The sequence below is a fragment of the Bos mutus genome, chromosome 6, assembly GCF_027580195.1.
Source record: "Bos mutus isolate GX-2022 chromosome 6, NWIPB_WYAK_1.1, whole genome shotgun sequence".
NCBI classification, from domain to species: domain Eukaryota; kingdom Metazoa; phylum Chordata; class Mammalia; order Artiodactyla; family Bovidae; genus Bos; species Bos mutus.
This window is the reverse complement of record NC_091622.1, coordinates 22,705,272-22,726,521: the sequence shown is the minus strand read 5'-3', so window position 1 is coordinate 22,726,521 and position 21,250 is coordinate 22,705,272. Positions and strand designations below refer to the sequence as shown.

General features: G+C 37.7%; 1 protein-coding gene across 2 annotated transcripts in view; it reads left to right on the top strand.

The window, feature by feature from the left end:
* Positions 1–21,250, top strand: part of BANK1 (B cell scaffold protein with ankyrin repeats 1) — a 322,108-nt gene that overhangs the window by 288,526 nt on the left and 12,332 nt on the right. For both annotated transcript variants that reach the window (XM_070372094.1, XM_070372093.1), the window contains exons 11-12: positions 4,794–4,859; positions 19,688–19,866. In XM_070372094.1, the coding sequence (XP_070228195.1) occupies positions 4,794–4,859; positions 19,688–19,866 (245 nt within the window). The remainder of the gene's footprint in view (positions 1–4,793; positions 4,860–19,687; positions 19,867–21,250) is intronic.

Here is a 21,250-nt window from a genome sequence, read left to right as displayed (position 1 = left end):
CCATATATTACAAAAAACTAACATTAGTCTGTGACTTAACTTTCTATTGTTTCTGTTCGTCTAAACCTCCACTAAAAAAGAATTGCTTCCTCAAAACCATGCATTTTATTTAAATTCATGTGCACTTAAGAATTTATCCAGGAGCTGTTTGGCCTGGGCGGGCTTGGGAAAAAAGAATTGGTAGCATTTTAGCATGTCAGAACTAAGTAAGACCCTAGAGATCATCTCATCTTAGCCTTAACTTCATTGGCAAAGGAAATAAAGGCCTGAGGGAAAAAGTCATTTTCCCATGTCATGCATGTTGTTAATATTAAGATAAAACTACACTCTTTCCACTGTCCCAAGTTGATTACCATTCTGGTATTTAGATTTTTTTCAGTTACTATATGTTTAGAACAGACTCTCATCTTACCACAAATCCTATTGTACAAAAATAATACTTTCAAATCTAAACCTGAGTGATCCATACTCAATGTTTGGTTCTCCCTATAGCATGGGTTTTCTAGTTGTCTCCTATAAACGTTATGCATTTTATGATTAAATGCATAAAGCTTTCTAGGACCAAGATTTTGCTGGCAGACACAATTTAAATGTTTCAGCTAATGTTTACTGTAAAAAGAAACATTAACAAATTCGGAATTTATATCTTTTCTTAAGGCTAATAGATGGGCTTCCCTGGTGGCTCAGATGGTAAAGCGTCTGCCTGCAGTGCGGGAGACCTGGGTTCGATCCCTGGGTTGGGAAGATCTCCTGGAGAAGGAAACGGCAACCCACTCCAGTACTCTTGCCTGGAAAATTCCATGGACTGAGGAGCCTGGTAGGCTATAGTCCATGGGGTCGCAAAGAGTCGGACACGACTGAGCCACTTCACTTTCTTTCAAGGCTAATAGAGCATGTGTCCTTGGTATGCATGTTTGTACTGGGCATCCTTTGGGTGGGTTGGCTCTTTCTTCAGGAAACAAGTTAATATAAGTATCTTCCCAAGATAAACTCATATTCAAAAACACCTCCTAACTTTCATAGCAATGAGAAATGGTGTGTTTGGAAATATGTTAATTGCTAATTGAGCTTTGTAAGGAAATGAGGTTTGTCTCTAGGTGGAAGGAGGGAAACAGTTGTAGTGGATGGAGCCAGAAATGAGTTAGGAGGGAATTTTAAGGCAGATTAGACAGATAGAGGGGCTTCGCAGCGGCTCAGTGGTAAAGAATCCGCCTGCCAACATAGATGTGGATTCATTCGATCCCTGAATCGGGAAGATCTCCTGGAGAAGGGAACGGCTACACGTTCCAGTAGTCTTGCCTGGAAAATCCCATGGACAGAGGAGCCTAGCAGGCTACAGTCCATTGGGTCACAGACAGTCAAACACAACTTAGCAACTAATCAACAACAATACTATGGAGCATGATTTAGTGCCTATCCTTCTCTTAAAGAGTTCTGTGATCAGCACTTTCATCATCATCCTACTCAGAACATCCTATCCCCCACCCCAATCCTACATCCCATTTCACGATGTTATGGCTACAATAGCTGCTTAAATATCAACATTAAATACACTGCTGTAACTTCTCAATCTAGAAACTGAGACTGTTTACCTGTTTAACATTTCCTATATTTCACAAAGTCTGGATATTTATTGTCAGCAAAATGTATTTCAACAAAATATAAGGTGATTTTTAACAAATTAATGCCAAAAGCTGGAAAAAGTAATTCTATTTACCAGTACTCTATCATAGCTTCACAATTTATCAGAGTTCTTAAAGCTTATCAGTAAATGTGCATTTTATTGGACAAATTTGTTTTCTGACTTTATCTTTGGATTCAGATGTTTATTCATTTTAATGATTCCATATTACACCGTTTTTTTGTCTGAGACAGTCTCAGTTTCTGTCTTAACAATATTGGTGAAAAAACCCAGAGTGTCTGCATGTTATTAAAATTTCAAAAGTGTTTTATGTTTTCAAGACTTTTAGAACTGGCCAATGAAAAAAATCAAGTACCGCTCATAAAAATACTTTTATTATCCTAAAATATATTCATATACCATATATCCACCAGTATATTTTATTTGAGAAAAAAATGTAAGCCACAATCCCAGAACTTGCCAGTATGTTATATTTAGCATGTTTTCCAAATACTGACTTGAAGCAGAAAATTGATTTTCAACCAAAAATGTTATTTCATGTGTGTAATTTCTCTTAAACACATCATACACTTAAAGTATATTTGCTTCTCCTATTTGAAGGAAGACAGTACAGCAGGGTCGGAGAAGGCAATAGCACCCCACTCCAGTACTCTTGCCTGGAAAATACCATGGACGGAGGAGCCTGGTGGGCTGCAGTCCATGGGGTTGCTAGGAGTTGGACACAACTGAGTGACTTCATTTTCACTTTTCACTTTCATGCATTAGAGAAGGAAATGGCAACCCACTCCAGTGTTCTTGCCTGGAGAATCCCAGGGACAGGGGAGCCTGGTGGGCTGTCGTCTATGGGGTTGCACAGAGTTGGACAGGACTGAAGCGACTTAGCAGCAGCAGCAGTAGAGCAGGGTACCCTTTCTATTGACAACAGCTTGCAAAGTATAAATGCATAATAAATAACAGTTGATTTGATATGGTTTAGGGAATGTTCTTGGGGCTTCCCAGGTGGCACTAGTGGTAAAGAACCCACCTGCCAATGTATGAGACATAGGAAATGTGGGTTCAGTCCCCGGGTCAGGAAGATCCCCTGGAGGACTCAGGCATTCTTGCCTGGAGAATCCTCATGGACAGAGCAGTCTGGTGGGCTACGGTCCATAGGGTCGCAAAGAATCAGACACGACTGAAGTGACTTAGCATGCACACACAAAGGGAACTTCCTTAAATTTCATAAAGTGCTATCTGAATTCATCACAGATATGACCTTGATATTAGATCAGTTTAAAGAATAAAATCAAAGAAGCCAAAATACTGCTGGGATGCATCTCCCAGGCAGAGTGGTCAAGCACCATCCATCCAGTTGGAACACTCCCACTCCTGTGTGCCTCCGTCGGGTTACCCCAGGGACTCCCATGCAGCTGTTCAGGGGAGCAGAGACAAGCATGTGGGAAATGCCCTAAGGTTCTTTCTTTTTTTGGCCACACCACATGGCATGTGGGATCTTAGTTCCCAGACTAGGGACTGAAGTGGTTAAGTGAAGTCTTAACCACTGGACCGCAGGAAAGTCCAACCCTGCCGCTGCTGCTGCTAAGTCGCTTCAGTCGTGCCCGACTCTGTGTGACCCCATAGACGGCACCCCACCAGGCTCCCCCGTCCCTGGGATTCTCCAGGCAATAACGCTGGAGTGGGTTGCCATTTCCTTCTCCAATGCATGAAAGTGAAAAGTGAAAGTGAAGTTGCTCAGTCGTGTCCTACTCTTAGCGACCCCATGGGCTGCAGCCCACCAGGCTCCTCTGTCCGTGGGACTTTCCAGGCAAGAGTACTGGAGTGGGGTGCCATTGCCTTCTCCGAGTCCAACCCTAAGGTTCTTTTTAATCCTCTCTCTAGGGCTCCTTCTTTGCTGTTTTTCTTTTGACAGAACATACTTATTTTACAGTTTCTTTCAGAGTGTTTCATTACATTTAGTTCTTGATATGCTGTTTTGCTGACTTTGTCTCACTGTGGTTTGTTTCCTTGTGTGATTTCTAATTCTTTTTCTTTATTGGAGAATAATTGACCTGCAGTGTTCTGTAAGTTACAGATGTACGATATAGTGATTCACAGTTTTTAAAGATTAGACCCCATTGATAGGTAATAAAATATCAGTTATATTCCCTGAACAGTATGTCCTCAGTTATGGATTATGGAAGATGAGAGGCAGCAGTGCTGTGAAGAACCACGCAATAGACTGAAGTGCAAGCCTTGAGAGTCCAACTCACATCTCCACCAGCAACAGTTCTGGGATCATTTCGATATTATGTAGCCCTTTTAAATGTTAGTTATTTCCATCTTCCTCATCTGTAAACATATGACATTGGATCAGTCCTCCAAGGCCTCTTGCAGTTCCCAAACTCTGTAGTTTAGCCTACGCATTAAAAATAAATGGAACTCTGGGATGTTCAGTTTCTAGAATCAAGCTCTAAAGGCTATAGACTTTTCCATTAACAAATGCCAGAAGGTATACAGAACTTTGTGGGTACTCAATAAATATTAAACAATCAATCTTATCTTTCATCTGCAAAATGGGGTGAGTAATGCTGACTTGTCTCACAGAATTCTGTGTGAGAAATAATAAATGAGAACAAAGCACTTTTCAGATAATGAAGTAATTCGAATAAGCTGCTTTAATAGGTCTGAGGTCTAGCTAGATGATGCAAGAATAAAGTGTCTTTTTTATTATTACATCTGTGAAATACAGCAGTCTTTTCATCTGTTTAAGAAGAAACAGTCTATTATCCTTGCTTATCACCAAAAAGTCAGCATGAGTAATTTCTATACAAATGGAATTTTTCATGTGATTTTACCATTAATCACTTTTAACAAAATGCAGCTTTTATCTTTACCTGATATCAAAATGGAATCATATCTTGATTTAAACAGTTTAATGAGGCGTTCCATCAGTATTATACTACTCTGAGCAAAGAAGAGGCTTTTTGAAATGACTGATAAGCTGCACAAATGAGAAGATTGTAAATCTAATAATCCTCCTACTAAAAAAATAATACAATTCAGGAATTGTTACTAAGGAAAATGAAGTATTGCATTCTAGTTTCCTAGAGTCTTCTACAGGATGTTCTTTTTAATGTTTCTGTTCAATAAATATGTGTTCTGTTTTTTACAGTGTTTCAACAAAAAGCTGCCAGAAGACAATCTGATGGTGACAAGTTGCACGGTCCTAAGAAACAAGGTATTGATATGAACTTCAGCTTTTAAAATAATCTTTAAGAGTTAAAGAAGTTTTATGAATACTGACTAAAGTCTCCTGAGATAGAAGTAAATAGCTGTGTACTTGATTAATTTTACTCTTAAGTCACTGTCTTACCCAAAGTAACTTTTCCATAAAAAGATGATTGCAAGATAATTCTTTTAGTTAATAAAAGCAAATTATTTTAATTAACAAAAGGAAAGAAATTAACAAAGGCCTTATGAGGATATTTGTGGTGATGTTGATGATGTTGTTTGTTATCACAGCTCTAGGAGGGTCAAGTAAGACAAATTCTCACAGACCTTGAGAGAGAAGTCTCTAGAACTTAACTTGGTAGGAGGGGCAGATGACTGATTCCCCAGAGGAGACCAGCATGGGTTTTCTGTGCTCTGCGTTGAACTCCAGGCAAAGATTGTACCCTTTTCTCACAGTTCTCTTGCCTTAGGCACTGAATCCCACGTTTTTTGTTCTTTATGTTCTTCTTTTTTGTTGTTTTGTTTTGTTTTGTTTAATTTTATTTTATTTTTAAACTTTACATAATTGTATTAGTTTTGCCAAATATCAAAATGAATCCGCCACAGGTATACATGTGTTCCCCATCCTGAACCCTCCTCCCTCCTAAATACTTATTTCTAATGCAGAGAAGAAATAAACATTGTAGCTACTGAGGCATCTCACACAGGAGTAATGTTTTTCTCTGGTTCCATAGGAGATGGCTGCTTCCAGTCTTTTCTGATACACTTGGTTCCTATTGAAAAGAGAGACTCTAGCAGGTGATTTATAATAATATTTTTCTGATAATAAGGCATTGGTTAAGATTCAGAAATGCAGAATATAAAAGGTGGCAGAAATGGAGGTAGTGCTGGATGGCTTGATAATCAAAGAACACGTACTGATGCTTTTAACCTCAACCCACTTCTGAAATAACGTCCCTCCAAAGTCATTCAGTTCAGTCACTCAGTCATGTCTCTTTGTGACCCCATGGAACACAGCACACCAGGCTTCCCTGTCCATCACCAACTCCCAGAGCTTATTCAAACTTGTCCATTGAGTAGGTGACGCCATCCAACCATCTCATCCTCCCTCATCCCCTTCTCCTCTTGCCCTCAGTCTTTCCCAGCATCAGGTTCTTTTCCAGTGAGTCAGTTCTTGGCGTCAGGTGGCCTAAGTATTGGAGCTTCAGCTTCAGCAACAGTCCTTCCAATGAATTTCTGATTTCCTTTAGGATTCCTTTAGGATTGAATGGTTGGATTTCTTTGCAGTCCAAGGGACTCTCAAGAGTCTTCTCCAACACCACAGCTCAAAAGCATCAGCTTTCTTTATAGTCCAACTCTCACATCCATACATGACTACTGGAAAAACCATAGCTTTCACTAGATGGACCTTTGTTAGTAAAATAATGTCTCTCCTTTTTAATATGCTGTCTAGGTTGGTCATAGCTTTTCTTCCAAGGAGCAAACATCTTTTAATTTCATGGCTGCAGTCACTATCTGCAGTGATTCTGGAGCCCAAGAAAATAAAGTCTGTCACTGTTTCCATGGTTTCCCCATCTATTTGCCATGAAGTGATGGGACCAGATGCCATGATCTTACTTTTCTGAATGTTGAGCTTTAAGCCAACTTTTTCACTCTCCTCTTTCACTTTCATCAAGAGGCTCTTCAGTTCCTCTTTGCTTTCTGCCATAAGGGTGGTGTCATCTGCATATCTGAGGTTATTGATATTTCTCCTGGCAATCTTGATTCCGGCTTGTCCTTCTTCCACCCTCGCATTTCTCATGATGTACTCTGCATATATGTTAAATAAGCAGGGTGACAATATACAGACTTGATGCACTCCTTTCCCAATTTGGAACCAGTCTGTTGTTCCATGTCCAGTTCTTACTGTTGCTTCTTGACCTGAGTACAGATTTCTCAGGAGGCAGGTCAGGTGGTCTGGTATTCCCATCTCTTTCAGAATTTCCCACAGTCTGTTGGGATCCACACAGTCAAAGGCTTTGGCATAGTTAATAAAGCAGAAATAGGTGTTTTTCTGGAACTCTCTTGCTTTTTTGATGATCCAACGTATGTTGGCAATTTGATCTCTGGTTCCTCTGCCTTGTCTAAATCCAGCTTGAACATCTGGAAGTTCACAGTTCACATATTGCTGAAGCCTGGCTTGGTGGATTTTGAGCATTACTTTACTAGCGTGTGAGATGAGTGCAATTGTGTAATAGTTTGAACATTCTTTGGTATTGCCGTTCTTTGGGATTGGAATGCAAACTGACCTTTTCCATTCCTGTGGCCACTGCTGAGTTTTCCAAATTTGTTGGCATATTGAGTGCAGCACTTTCACAGCATCATCTTTCAGGATTTGAAATAGCTCAAATGGAATTCCATCACCTCCACTAGCTTTGTTTGTAGTGATGCTTCCTAAGGCCCACTTGACTTCACATTCCAGGATGTCTGGCTCTAGGTGAGTGATCACACAGTTGTGGTTATCTGGGTCATGAAGATCTTTTCTGTTCAGTTCTTCTATGTATCCTTGCCATCTCTTCTTAATATCTTCTGCTTCTGTTAGGTCCATACCATTTCTGTCCCTTACTGAGCCCATCTTTGCACGAAATGTTCCCTTGGTATCTCTGATTTTCTTGAAGAGATCTCTCGTCTTTCCCTTTCTATTGTTTTCCTCTATTTCTTTGCATTGATCACTGAGGAAGGCTTTCTTATCTCTCCTTGCTATTCTTTGGAACTCTGCATTCAAATGGGTATATCTTTCCTTTTCTCTTTTGCCTTTAGCTTCTCTTTTCTCAGCTATTTGTAAGGCCTCCAAGTAATGTTACCTTAAAATTGTTACCTGTAAATCACTGAAAGAGACCTTAAAGCTGGAAGTTATTTTACCAGCAGCCACTAACCACTTCCATAGTCTCTTTTTGTTCCATTATGTAAATGGCGAGGTACTGGTTGCACCAACTTGTCGACCTGTTGAATACATAACCTCAATGGACTTGGTCCTGGGATGCCCTGGATCATCCTCCAAAGAAAGGTGTGTCCTTAAATGAATAATCTTCACCCATCACGTCAAGTGGCTTTTCTCATGACAGCAACATTGTGCTTATATCGTTCTTGCAACAAATACATGGTATTTGAATGCAGCACATGATGAGCCTGAACTTCCAGTCTCCCACAAATCACTTGGATATACTGCTTATAAATTCATATGCAAAAAACTCCTTACTGGGCAGTTTTTTATATCTAATGATTTCTTATTTTGAAGGGAAAGAAATATCTTTTTAAGTCTACTGTTATCCTCCCACTGTGCCTTTAGCTCTCTTAAGAAATAGTTGCAGAACTCCATGTGAGACCATTGTACAGCTTGGATCAAACAGTTATTGAAGAATTAAAATAGAGAAGATTATTCCTATCTGGACTCCTCCACACATCTCATAGAACTCTGGAAAGAATAAAGAGAGGGGATGCTTTGAGCTCTTTGGGAGAAAGTTCCCATGAAGCATTTTTAGCAAATTATTCAATTATCATACTTTAATTAAATCATGTTAGAATTAAGGGGATGATGTGAAGAAGGCCACAGGAGATGGAAGAAGGTAACAAGTGGCAAGTGTAAGGAAGGGATCTCAGAATGCCTGATGTATTATCCTCTGGCTGTCCCACAGAGAGCAATATAAGGAAAGGCTGCTGATGTTTTGGAAGCCTGTATGAAATCTATTATTATTCTACCATAAGTATAGAAGAGTAATCCCTTGTTTACTCAGAAGAAAGGGGGCAGAGGGAATGATGAAAGTAAACAAGAACCTAAATTATAATATATTTTATTGGGTTAACATCTGTCCATGTCTTGTTACTTAATTTGCTTCCTCAAGATCAATGAAAACTTGATTTATTTTTTAATTCTTGGGGATTAGGATACTGAAAATTTTAATTGAATTTTTGTGTGAACTTTTCTGTCTAGATATTTCAATCCAATTATTGATGATATTTTTGATTAGTCAACTTAAAGGAGTTCATTTCTTGGTTCCTTTAACTGTGGACATCCGTAATTCAGCAGAATGGAAAAGAATATTGTTCTGTTTTCAAGGATAGAGGAACATTAAATCTTACAAAATGTAAAGAAAAAAGCAAAGCCTTCCTGATGACTGCAATCTGAAATCAGAATCTAGAGAAAAAAACAAGAATAATTGGGAAGGGGGATTTCCCTGGCCGTCCAGTGGTTGAGACTTCACCTTTCAATGTAGGGGGTGCAAGTTTGATCCCTGGTGGGGAAGCTAGGATTGCACATGCCTCTCCACCAAGAAACAAAAACATAAAACAGGCACACTATCGTAACACATTAAATAAAGATTTTTTTAAAAAAGAACAATTGGAAAGAAAATTTTTTAAAAATCAAATACCTAATGGGCTTACTCTGTCCAACCATTCTTCTCTAAACCTTTTCAGATATTTATGACCATCCAGACCATAGGTCATACTTAGCAATCAAAACAGCTTATGCCTAAATTAATGAATACTCTTCAAATATCCTGGGATTTCATGGTATAATAGGAAAAGTAATACATACTTCACCAATGATAAACTATTCGGTAGAGAACAACAAAAACAAAAAGACCCTTGTGTGAAGTGTTTGTCAGAGTCAAGATTTTTTAAAGGGACTAGACAGGTTCTCTAAAGGTTAAGGAAATTATTCAATTATTTCAGTATATATTATTTTTTTACTGAAAGGAAAGGAATTATGAGAGCCAACTATTTTTCCATTGTAAGTACAGACATTTCAGATGCCCCTGTGTTGAAGACTGCCAAGGGATTGCCAGGAAGTTTCATTGTTGCTAAGTCAAGGAATTTTCCTGAGGAAAAGGAAAAAAATTAATTGGCACCATTTCCATGGAAACTAAACAGATTTCTTCAACTCAGTTTTCACATTTTGAAAAAAAAAAAATAAGAAAAATGCTGAGGACTTTGGATCACAGGTTAGAAGTTTCCATCAAAATTCAGTTTTAAAGTCAGTTTTTCCAAATTACTTTTAAAATTAGAAAAATTTTAAATCAATACCAGAGCGTTGTCCCCAGAATATGCTGCTACCACCCACTTCCCAAAATTGAGCACCATAGAGTGGTCAAGAGTTTGTTCCTCAACGTGGCTAACCAGAGAACTGAATTTTGGCAGTGAGTTTGGAATCAATCACAGTTTTGATGTCTGAGTCTTATTAACTAAGCTCATGGAGGACTGACTTCTAACCCTCAACTCCAATCTATTAAATCTATAATATGGGATGACTCCTTCCAAGTGACAAGAATGCTTGCATTCATTAGACACTTGCCAAATAATGAAGTTTCTATAAAACGTAATTAGTGATTAGAAGACTAGCAGGTGAACTTGATCAAGTCAGAGGGTGCTGGAGGAACATAAGAGCTTCAGGGACATGGAAATATCTGGTTTATTTTTCCTGCCTCACAAAATAATATAATAGTCTGGGGTAAAGATTGTTCATGTCTCCCAGACCTATTACAACTTTTTTCCCCATTATATCTTTTTTCATGGGCTGTACCAAGGGGCCTTTTTCTATCTTCACCAGAATCATCCCATTTTATTAGCATAGTCGGACCTCAAAGATGATGCCTGGCAATTGAGGAGGTTTAGCGTTCTTAGCATCCTTAACTGCCCCTCTGGTCATGGCCACAGATATGTCCAGTCACACAGTGAAATAATAATAATCCCTCAAGCGTGTGTTGTTGCTGTCATGCTTGGAAGGCAAACCGTATTTTTGAGGGATTGGGGTAGTAGGGAGGAGGGAGGAGGATCACATCCACCCTAACCAGCTGCCTATCCAAGTAACTCTCAGTCCTAGGTGAGCATACGAATTATTTGTAGGGCTTCTAGAATTTGATTGCCTATGTCCTACTTTAGACATGGACAGCAAGTGGAACACATGAGAACAGCCATGTGCTATAATAATAATCACCTCACACCAACACACAAAAAAACCAAAATCTAACCAAAAGGAACTATTTCTCAGGCCATATTGTGGTCAAACCTGGCCTCTAAATGTATTATATTTAAAAAATAATGTGCACAATGTAATTTCAACATTTTTTAATGTTTAAACCTTTCAATTTTTGCCATGTTTAAACCATGTTTTAATCTGTCTCATGTAAAAATTCAAATCTCCAACCACTCCCTATTGTATTACTATATCGTTTGCCACAAATGACTTTTGATATTCTCATTTATCATCATGCTTTCCATATTGTTTTCTTATACTTGAGACACATTTCTCTAAACTCATAATTCTGACAGAACTGGGAAAATAAAGATATATCATGAGAATCATGCTATCAACAAAAACCTAAAAGAAAAAATATTGATAATGAAGACTATTCTGATGTGTTTAACAAGCAGGCACTAAATCTTCTCTGCTCAATAATTCTATCTGGCACCTGTAAGCTTTGGAGTTTGCAACTTGTAATATAATCTCTACCCACTAATTCTTCAACGCAGACTGAAAAATCGTTATTGGCTGGTCTTTTCAAGGAGTGTGCATGCTCTTGGGAAAGATATAGTCGGGGAATGCACCTTATATGAGCTCTCTAAGTTCCCAGTGCCATACCAGTTTGATGAATCTTAAATAATAGAATTTTCTGTAAGTAGGAGACCTAGGGAAATGCAGATGGTATTACCCGTATGTGGGAAAAAGAGAATACTGGTCCCTGAGGTATTTTCATCAGGTTGCTTTTGCCAATACTTGATATATTAAAAAGAAAAGGGGAAATTATCAAAATGTGGTCATGTGTACTCTACAGAAGAATAATGGCTTCAATTCTCTTTTTCAGTATAATGTACATTTCTATTTGTCGTGTTGTTTATGGAAGATTTGTTTTGGTTAAAGTCATACCTGGAAAAACTTGTGTAATAGCTGGGGTCTTATCTAAATGGTGATGTGTCAACAGCCCACAGTGGCCTTTCAGAAATGCTTCTGAAGGAAAGGCATCAAAATGATGGAATTCTTAATAACAATAGAAACAAAGACTTAAAAAAAGCTAATAGTGACAAAAAAAATGCTAATAGTAAAAAAAAAAAAAAAAGATACTAATTCCAGTTAATTTTAAGGTTGAACAAAGGAGATTGAAACAAATAAAATGAGTAGTTCACCTGCTGACCCCCAGTTATCACCCGATTTGTTGTTGTTGTTCATTCACTAAGTCGTGTCTCTCTGTGAGTCCATATGCAGCCCATGGACTGCAGCATGTCAGGCTCACCTGTCCTTCACAATCTGAAATTTGCTCAAATTCATGTCCACTGAGTCAGTGATACTATCTAACCATCTCATCCTCTGTCACCCCCTTTCCCTTTTGCCTTCAATCTTTCCCGGTATCACAAGTGCTAGTTTTTGAAAGTTCTCCCCTCTCCAGCTCTGGTCTTTCCATACACATACGGAAAAAGTAGTTCTCTTAAGTAGAAAGCAGGCTGAGATCCTGCAATAAAGAAAGCTGTGTGATGGAAGGATGGGATGGGCAAGAACCACTGTTTGTTCAGGAAGTCAGTTGCTTGTAGACCTATGAGAACATAGTGCCAAAGAATCACGCTCCCCGGTACGTAACAAAGTTACACTAGACAAAACCACTAAGCCCTGGGATTTTGAGTTGTGAATTGCACCTGCCAAAGTCCTGTGTAGTCCTGAAGCAGAAAACAAAATTTGATCTGAACACAAGGAATGGAAACAAAGGATAAACAACCACCAAGTCTCTTGTTGAACAAGATTTTATGAAGAAGAGGATATGTAAATAACAACTTCAAAACCCATGTCAAAGGAAAGAAAGAATTCATCATGAAGACTCAGTTTAATTATACTTTGATAAATGATTTATTTAATGAATGAGGTTGTATCTTCCCAAGAACCATCAAGCTATCAGAAGAAAAACAATGTGAAATATTCATGCATGCCCCCCCCACACAAAATGAGATCACCTCAACTAATGACTGGTAACTGTCTAAGTCTGAAACATTTTACAAATATTTTAATTTTTTAGAAGATAACTGAAAAGAAGTATGAGTTATTTTGAATTTTCATTTATTAAATTAAGCTAAACTATTCAGCTTTCAGGATCAGTGCTAGATTGTTGTTGTTCAGTCACTAAGACGTGTCCGACTTGTTACAATCCCATGAACTGCAGCACACCAGGCTTTCCTGTCCTTCACTATGTCACAGAATTTGCTCAAACTCATGTCCATTGAATCAGTGATGCCATCCACCCATCTTATCATCTGCCGCTCTCTTCTCCTCCTGTCCAGAATCAGGGTCTTTTCCAATGAGTTGGCTCTTCCCATCAGGCGGCCAAAGAATTTTAGCTTCATCATCAGTCCTTCCAGTGAATACTCAGGGTTGATTTCCTTTAGAATTGACTGGTTTGATCTCCTTGAAGTCCAAGGGACTCTCTAGAGTCTTCTCCAATACCACAATTAAAAAGCATAAATTCTTCAGCGGTCAGGTACTCAGCCTTCTTTGTGGTCCAACTGTCACTGGGAAAACCATAGCTCTGACTGTACAGATGAAGAAACAATCCCAAAATAATGGTGAAATATCTTAACTTAGATTTTCTGTTTTAAAAATAAAAGTCAGTTTTAAAACTTAGAGAATGGTGTAACAAGAATTTGACATAATGGACTACATGATTTATTGGGAAAAGATCACAACCTAAGAAGTTTATATTTAGTTTGCTAATTAGTTTGTTAGCTTGCTGATTAGATTTTTAGTTTGCTAATTAGATTGTTAGTTGTTTAGTTTGTTCATATAAGAAGAAAATAAATATATTTTTTGGATATCCAAGATTTTTAAAAAAGATAGCGTTTCTATGTCATCATCAAAGTATTCCCCAAAATATCTTCTAAGTAAAGGAATGACAGTAAAATTAAAAGCTTGAATAAAAGTTATAGTGTTAAAGAATTTGTGGTGAATAATGAATTCAGTAAAACATGGAATTAAGTGTAAATAATTATTAACCTTTGCAACAACCCTGTAAGTAACGGTATTAGACAAACTGAAGTTTACAGGGGTGGGGTAAGACAGAGCTGAGATTTGTACCTGTGCTTGCTTGGTTCTAAATGCCATGCTATGTATTTTCTTTTATAACAGATGTTGGTTCAAATTTGGATAAAAGACAAAATCAAACTACATCTTGTTTTTAAAATATATACTGCATAAATATACTAAAGAAAACAAAAGTTGAAAATTTATGGTCAGTAATGACTGCTTACAGAAACAGAAACAAAGGTATTATTTTCAGTCTTAACTTTAGAAAAAATATAATTCAAGGCAAAAGTATTAGACAAAGAAAATGACTTCATTTATTTAAATTCTGAAATCCAAATAAAAGCATGTCATCCAAATAAAAGCAATCTTTCATGAGGCAAATATTAAAACATTATAGTATTTAAATAAAATGTGGTAAAATAAAAGAACCTGACAAAACCCTCAATAGTAGTGACATGTTAGAAATACTTTGAATCTTTGATAAAATAGTAAAAATGCAAAAAAAAAAAAAAATAGAAAAAATTAAGATAATGTCAGTTGGTGCTTAATAAAATATATGCTTTTCAGGGTCCTTAATTGATAATATGCTGTATGAGTTTTTTAAAATTCATTAAAAATATGACCTATTCAACCCACTCTCTGATCTCAATATGTTAAGCAGAGGCAACGTCATACCCTAAATCTTTAGTGAGTAACAATTAAAGGAAAGCAAAGGAAGCAGACACTAAGAAAAAGAAAAACTGGAATAAAACCAATGAAATAAATCTAGTAAAAGTTGAAAATTAATAGAGCTTGAGGAATTCACAGATATGAAATGTTGACTAAATCTAAAAGTTTATTTTTAAAAGGAGTAAATTAGCAAATCCTCTGGCAAATCTAGCCAAGAGAAAACACCAATAAGAAAACCAGTCATGAGAAAATGTCAGTATATAGAATCAGAGGAAATGTTTATTTTATTTTCTTGTATCTAAAAATATATGACTTTTCAAAGAGAAATGCTAATTAACAGAATTATGTCAGATGATAATGATGTGTCAGTATAGGTTTATCAGTGGCAACAAATATCCCACTCTGGTGGGTGATGTTGATAATGGCAGAGGCTACACATACGTGAGACTGGAGGTAGGTGTCGATCTCTGATCCTTCTACTCAATTTGACTGTGAACCTAAAATTACTCTAAATAATAGAGTATATTACTAGAACAAAGTCAACTTAATAAAAAACTTATGTAAAGTGATGAATGGAATTTTTTAAATACTACACAACTAATAGCTAAGGAATGTTTGTATGAATTTTAACTCAAAAGATTACCCAGGACAAGTTTTGTCACTGCATTATTTCAAACTCAAGTAAAACAGAATTTTCATATTTTAAGAATCATCCCATCATCACTGACTTGGTGGACATGAGTTTGCGCAAACTCTATGAGATAGTGAAGGACAGGGAGCCTGGCCTGCTGCAGTCCATGGGGTCACGAAGAGTTAGACACAACTTAGCAACTGAACGATAGCAACAATATTACTTTGCAGACATCATAAAAGAAAAAAAAATATTCACTATAAAACAAAAAGTTCCGCTAAATAGGGCCAGGATACCATTTTCTCACATGTGTAGATTAAATAGACTAAATTGTTCCTAAAATAATTTATAAATTTAAGGAAATCCCAGTCATTTTGAAAGGACTTTTTTTCCTTTGCGGAGAGACACAACAGTTTGGAATAATGCATTTTTTTTTTAAACTTTACAAAATTGTATTAGTTTTGCCAAATATCAAAATGAATCCACCACAGGTATACATGTGTTCCCCATCCTGAACCCTCCTCCCTCCTCCCTCCCCCTACCATCCCTCTGGGCCATCCCAGTGCACTAGCCCCAAGCATCCAGTATCATGCATTGAACAATGCATTTAAATTTATAAAGCTGATAAATAAATAAGAGCTGAAATGAGGTAACCATTTAGAAAAAAAAGAGATTTGGGCATCACCATTTCCCATGTGTGTTGTCTACTACTTATGCAATGCAAAGCTATAGTATCTAGTGTTACATTGGCGTGAATCCCCTAACTGTGAAAGAATGGTTTAGATTAATTGCTAGAAGTTTTTGTTCTTTTTTTTTACTGACATATGTACAACATTGATATACATTTACCATATATACAATTTTGCATCCTGCTTTTGTACTTGTCCTTATATAATAAGCACACTCTTTGTTGCACGTGATCTTTTAAAGTATTGATATTATTTTAATGACTACGTAATACTTATTAAGTAAATACTTCACATTTTAAATTCTTTGGCATTGACCAGTCAAGTTGTTTGCTTTCAATTTTTCAGGAAAAAATGTTCTTCTAGCCAGTCCCTTGGTAATAGAAAGAATTTTTATGAAAAGTTTAATTTGTTTTCTTACCTAATCTCTAGGTTTATATGTCCATCAGATGAATTCCTTGATGTTTATTTGACCAAAACTTGATCAGATGGAAAATCTTGTAAAGAAAAATTGATCTGAAAGGAACAAAACTTTAGAAACTGTAGTTTGTCTTGAAGCTTTAACAATAAGAGAATAGGAGTCTGTCTATATGTACAAATAGTCTGACAAATGCTTTTCAATGAAAATTATGTTACACTCATACTATTATGTTATTATCTCATACTAACTCTTATGAAAATAAACTAATAATAAATATAAACTTGAGGAGGAAGGAAAAACCTTTACATCCCCATAAAACAATAAACTAAATGCAGTAAAGCAGTCTATCAAAAATTATAGGTTGCATGTTTTGGTTTGATTAGTTTGCCCTTAGGAAGAAAGGTGGTAAAATGCCTAATCATTTTTCTTTGCAACTTCGTCATACCTAATAGTAATTTATCATGACAGTTGTTTTTAATATTTTTAGTGTGGAAAAAAAAGAGGAAGAAGCAGATGTATGTAAAATTAGTCTAGTTGTACAGCTCACTTTCAGGACTCGATCTGTCTAGAATTTTGTCACTCCAAAATTGTGTTCTTTTGTTCTGTCTGCACAACCATGCAAAACTGAACCCTGCCTCCTCAAAAAAAAGTCATCTTGCTTATATTTTAGCAGCTAACATTTGAAATATGAAAGGATAATTGAAATGAATGTTAATAAAAGAATTCAATATTTTGGATTCAGTTAAACCCGCACGTGTAGCGAAACTGAAGCTGGGACCATTTTCTGGGAAGACTTGGCTTGAGATAACTTCTATAAAAGCAGAAAATCCAGCTGCACGGGTTTTTGAGATAAAAATGGATTCACACTTAGGCAAAGGGATGACAGAAGTGAGGTGCTAGTTAAATGGTATAACTGTTAAATGACGAAGCTAAACCTCCGCACTCTGGCAGGAACGGCACATAGAATTCTGCTGCAGAGGGCATCTCACGAATTGAATTGGAGCGTGGAGGCCTATAAAAAGCAAGTGGTATAAGAAGCAAGAGCTCAATTCTTATGTGTGCTTTTGGCTGCTAGCTGACTTTTGCTTCTCCAGTTCCCCTGAGATTGCAGGCTCCACCATCCCTGAAGGAAAAACTTTACAGTATGGAATCTGTTGGTACCTCGTTAGTCCTGGGGAAATAGGACTTCTGAAGACAGAAGATAAGCCAAGAAAGCTCCCATGGGAATCAGAATGATTGGCCATGGAGCAGTTTTATGTGCTTGTGAATCTTTACAGAAAGGAACCCTCTCTGTGGCCCCCTTTCCGAGAGTCACTGATGCGATCTCAAAACTGACAGAGACAAGAGAGGCCATTCCAAGACTGCCTCGCGGCTCAAGTTCCCATCAAATACTTAAAACTGCTATCAAGTACTTGAACTTCTCATTTCTAGACTAACCCACCCTATCAATGAATCTTTAATACTATAGAATTTGAAATAATGCCCTCCCTGTTTCCCAAATATTCATCAATCTGGTCTGGATACAATCTAAATGAACTACTTATTTTTTTTTTTTTTAATTTGCCACTCTCTTTTATGTAAGACCAAGGTACATTAGCAGGGGAGAGCTGTGTACACAGAGAGAGCACCAGGTTACAGGTTCCAGTCCTTAATCAGCAGCAGGAAGTTATTCTCACCAGCCCTAATCAGTTTCAGCAGAATTACTGTTACTTCCTTAGAGTGATAATCTCAAAGAATATCTATTTTACTGTAAATAGTTCATAATTTTTTTAATTTATTTTATTTATAGTATAGTGATCTACTTCTTTCTTGAAAACGAGTTCCCAGTAATGAGCAGTTTCTCCAGGGACATACCCACCGTACTCACCACCAACCTGCCTGTAGCTTGGTGGGACTACCTCTTCTCTCCTTCTAGACTCTGGGCATATTTGGATTTGATAGCACATAAGATGTGTGCTGCCGTGTCTTATGCAGTAAGTATGGACACAATAGAAATATGTAAATGAGAAAGTACAAAACTCAAATGAGTTCTGCAGCCAGGCAGGGAATACAAGGGTGATGTCATCCAAAGACTTAGAGGGAGTAACAGAGATGAGGAGAGTAGAGAGTCCCTATAAGCATGCACTTCACTTATGGCTTGAAGCACTGTGTGGAATAAATAGAATGCTGACTTCACGTGTGGTCTGCAGCTTGCTCTCAGTGTGCCTCAGGCCAGTGTCCTCTGTGGTATTTGTAGCCACATGTGAAACATCAGGCCACCTACTGTTCTCATTGTGCCAGACAACTAATACATTTGTTATTGTCATTGGGTTCAGTCGCTTAGCCTTGTCTAACTATTTACAACTTGTTGGACAGCTCCCCTGTCCTCCACTATTTCCTGGAGTTTGCTCATGTCCATCGAGTCAGTGATGCCATCCAACCATCTCATCCTTTGTCGTCCCCTTCTGCCCTCAATCTTTCCCAGCATCAGGAACTTTTCCAATGAGTTGGCTCTTCGAAGTATTAGAACTTCAGCCTCAGCACCAGTCCTTACAATGAATATTCAGGTTTGATTTCCTTTAACTGGTAGATGGCATGCTTCAAAATAAACACTTTTGAAAAGGAAGCAGTTCACTACTACAAAACAACCAGAAATTAATTATTTAAAATCTTTCAGGAATAAATTTTCAAATGATCCTAAACCTCTTGTGACATTTGGATGTTGGTTGAGATCTCTTTTCTCAAAGCTGGAGAGATTATGTTTATTCCATAAATATTTATTAGTAATAATAATATTACCTTTTATTTAGCTTTCTATGTGGCAAGGCCAATGCTAAGTATTTTGTGCACATGTGTGCTGTGTGCTGTGCTGTGCTGTGCTTAGTCACCCAGTCGTGTCCAGCTCTTTGCGACTCCATGGACTGTAGCCCACCAGGACCCTCTGCTCATGGAATTCTCTAGGCAAGAATACTGGAGTAGGTTGCCATTCCCTTCTCCAGGGGATCTTCCTGGTCCAGGAATCAAACCAGGGTCTCCTGCACTGACGGCAGACTCTGTACCAGCTGAGCTACCATGGAAGCATAATTAAAAGTAATTCCCCCAAAGGAACATGAAATTGGCACTGCCCACAACCAGTGCAGTGCAAAACTTTTGTTGTTGCTCTTTCTCTCTTCATCCTTTTATGTTTTCAGTGATGAGACATGTTCTTTTCACCTGTAACTCTAGGTCTGAGGCATGACAATTTTTAGAAATGCATTAAAAAATTTGTTCTGATTTGTTCTGTAACTGCCTGTAGACTAGCTGGAACGCGAAACTCAAACTGCTTATTTTTTTAAAGTGTTTTTTTTTTTTCTTTTTCTAGTTGTCATTAAAACACTTCTCATGAAAACACCCTTCTCTCATATTGTAGACAGAGGTCGGATGGAGAGTCAGACCTTCTCCTCCATAAGGGACTCCCTCGCTGCAGGGCAGGAGGAACTCATCCTGCTGCAGGAGAAAGTCAAGAATGGGAAACTCTCTATGGACGAAGCCCTGGAGAAGTTTAAACACTGGCAGATGGGAAAGACTGGCCTGGAGATAATTCAGCAGGTAATACAGACCCCATTCTACTGTGGATCGTTCCCTCCTGTGCAGAGTCCTAGCCTCTTTGTAAATATTTAGTCTTAACAAAAAATACAGGCAATTGTTCTTTCTTTCATTTTTAACTAACCACAAAAAGAGGCTTTAAATTACCGATTAAAAGTTTAGCAATATCCAGGTTTCATGTTTACAAACAACTAATGAGATTAGTGCTAAGACTGAGTGTATCATAGCTAATATCTAATCAACGTATAAGGCTGTCCTTAGTAGAGTGAATGTTTTATGAATCTCATTGCTGAAATTAAGGTGAAGCGTCTTTACACTAACGTGCTTAGAATTCTGAAGAATGTATTATTTAGACCAGACTTAAAGGGAACACGAAAATGATTACAATCATATCAGACAATAATCCTGAATAAATTTAATGTTTTATATTCCCCTTTACCTTTGGAAAAATAAATAGATATGTATCAGAATTTGCATATGTATAAATATATACATATATAAATATATATCATGATTTGCATATAGATCAGTCAAGATTTACAGGGAAATTATGCCAAGAGTATTAAATTCAGATAAGCCTGTCTTCTATAAAAATAATTTACATCCTGAAAGGGGATTGGAGTAGGTGGTTCCAAGAGGAGAATGAAAAAAATATATACTATACATGTAATATAATATACAGCCTGTGACAGTCCTCAGTGAGGGGATTCAAGACTGTATTCTATCTATCCAACAGGCTGTACCACTCACAAAGTATTTCACCACTTTTTTTCTTCTCCTCATATAAAGCCCCAGTACCTCAGCAGCCAGTTCTCAGGCAGCCATTTCATTAGCTACGTTAGGCCCAAATATCAATAATTATTAATAGCCTAATATGCTACCTGGAGAAGGCAATGGCACCCCACTCCAGTACTCTTGCCTGGAAAATCCCATGGATGAAGGAGCCTAGTAGGCTGCAGTCCATGGGGTCGCTAAGAGTCGGCCACAACTGAGCGACTTCACTTTCACTTTCACTTTTCACTTTCATGCACTGGAGAAGGAAATGGCAACCCACTCCAGTGTTCTTGCCTGGAGAATCCCAGGCTTGGAGGAGCCTGGTGGGCTGCCGTCTATGGGGTCGCACAGAGTCGGACACGACTGAAGTGACTTAGCAGCAATATGCTACCTTTCCCAAGGGATCATTTTTCCTTTAAAACAGTGCTTAAGAAGACATTTTTTAAACAACAGAGAAATGAATCAGAATAGTGATTCAAGTGATATGGCATATAGATAGGAGATTGTTTAGGTAAGGGGACTTCCCCAATACATGTGTGGTCACACACCTTGTTAGAAGTCACCCATCTTGCAGGATGAGCTCTTGTTGCAGTTTGGTGGCTGGACCTGGTCA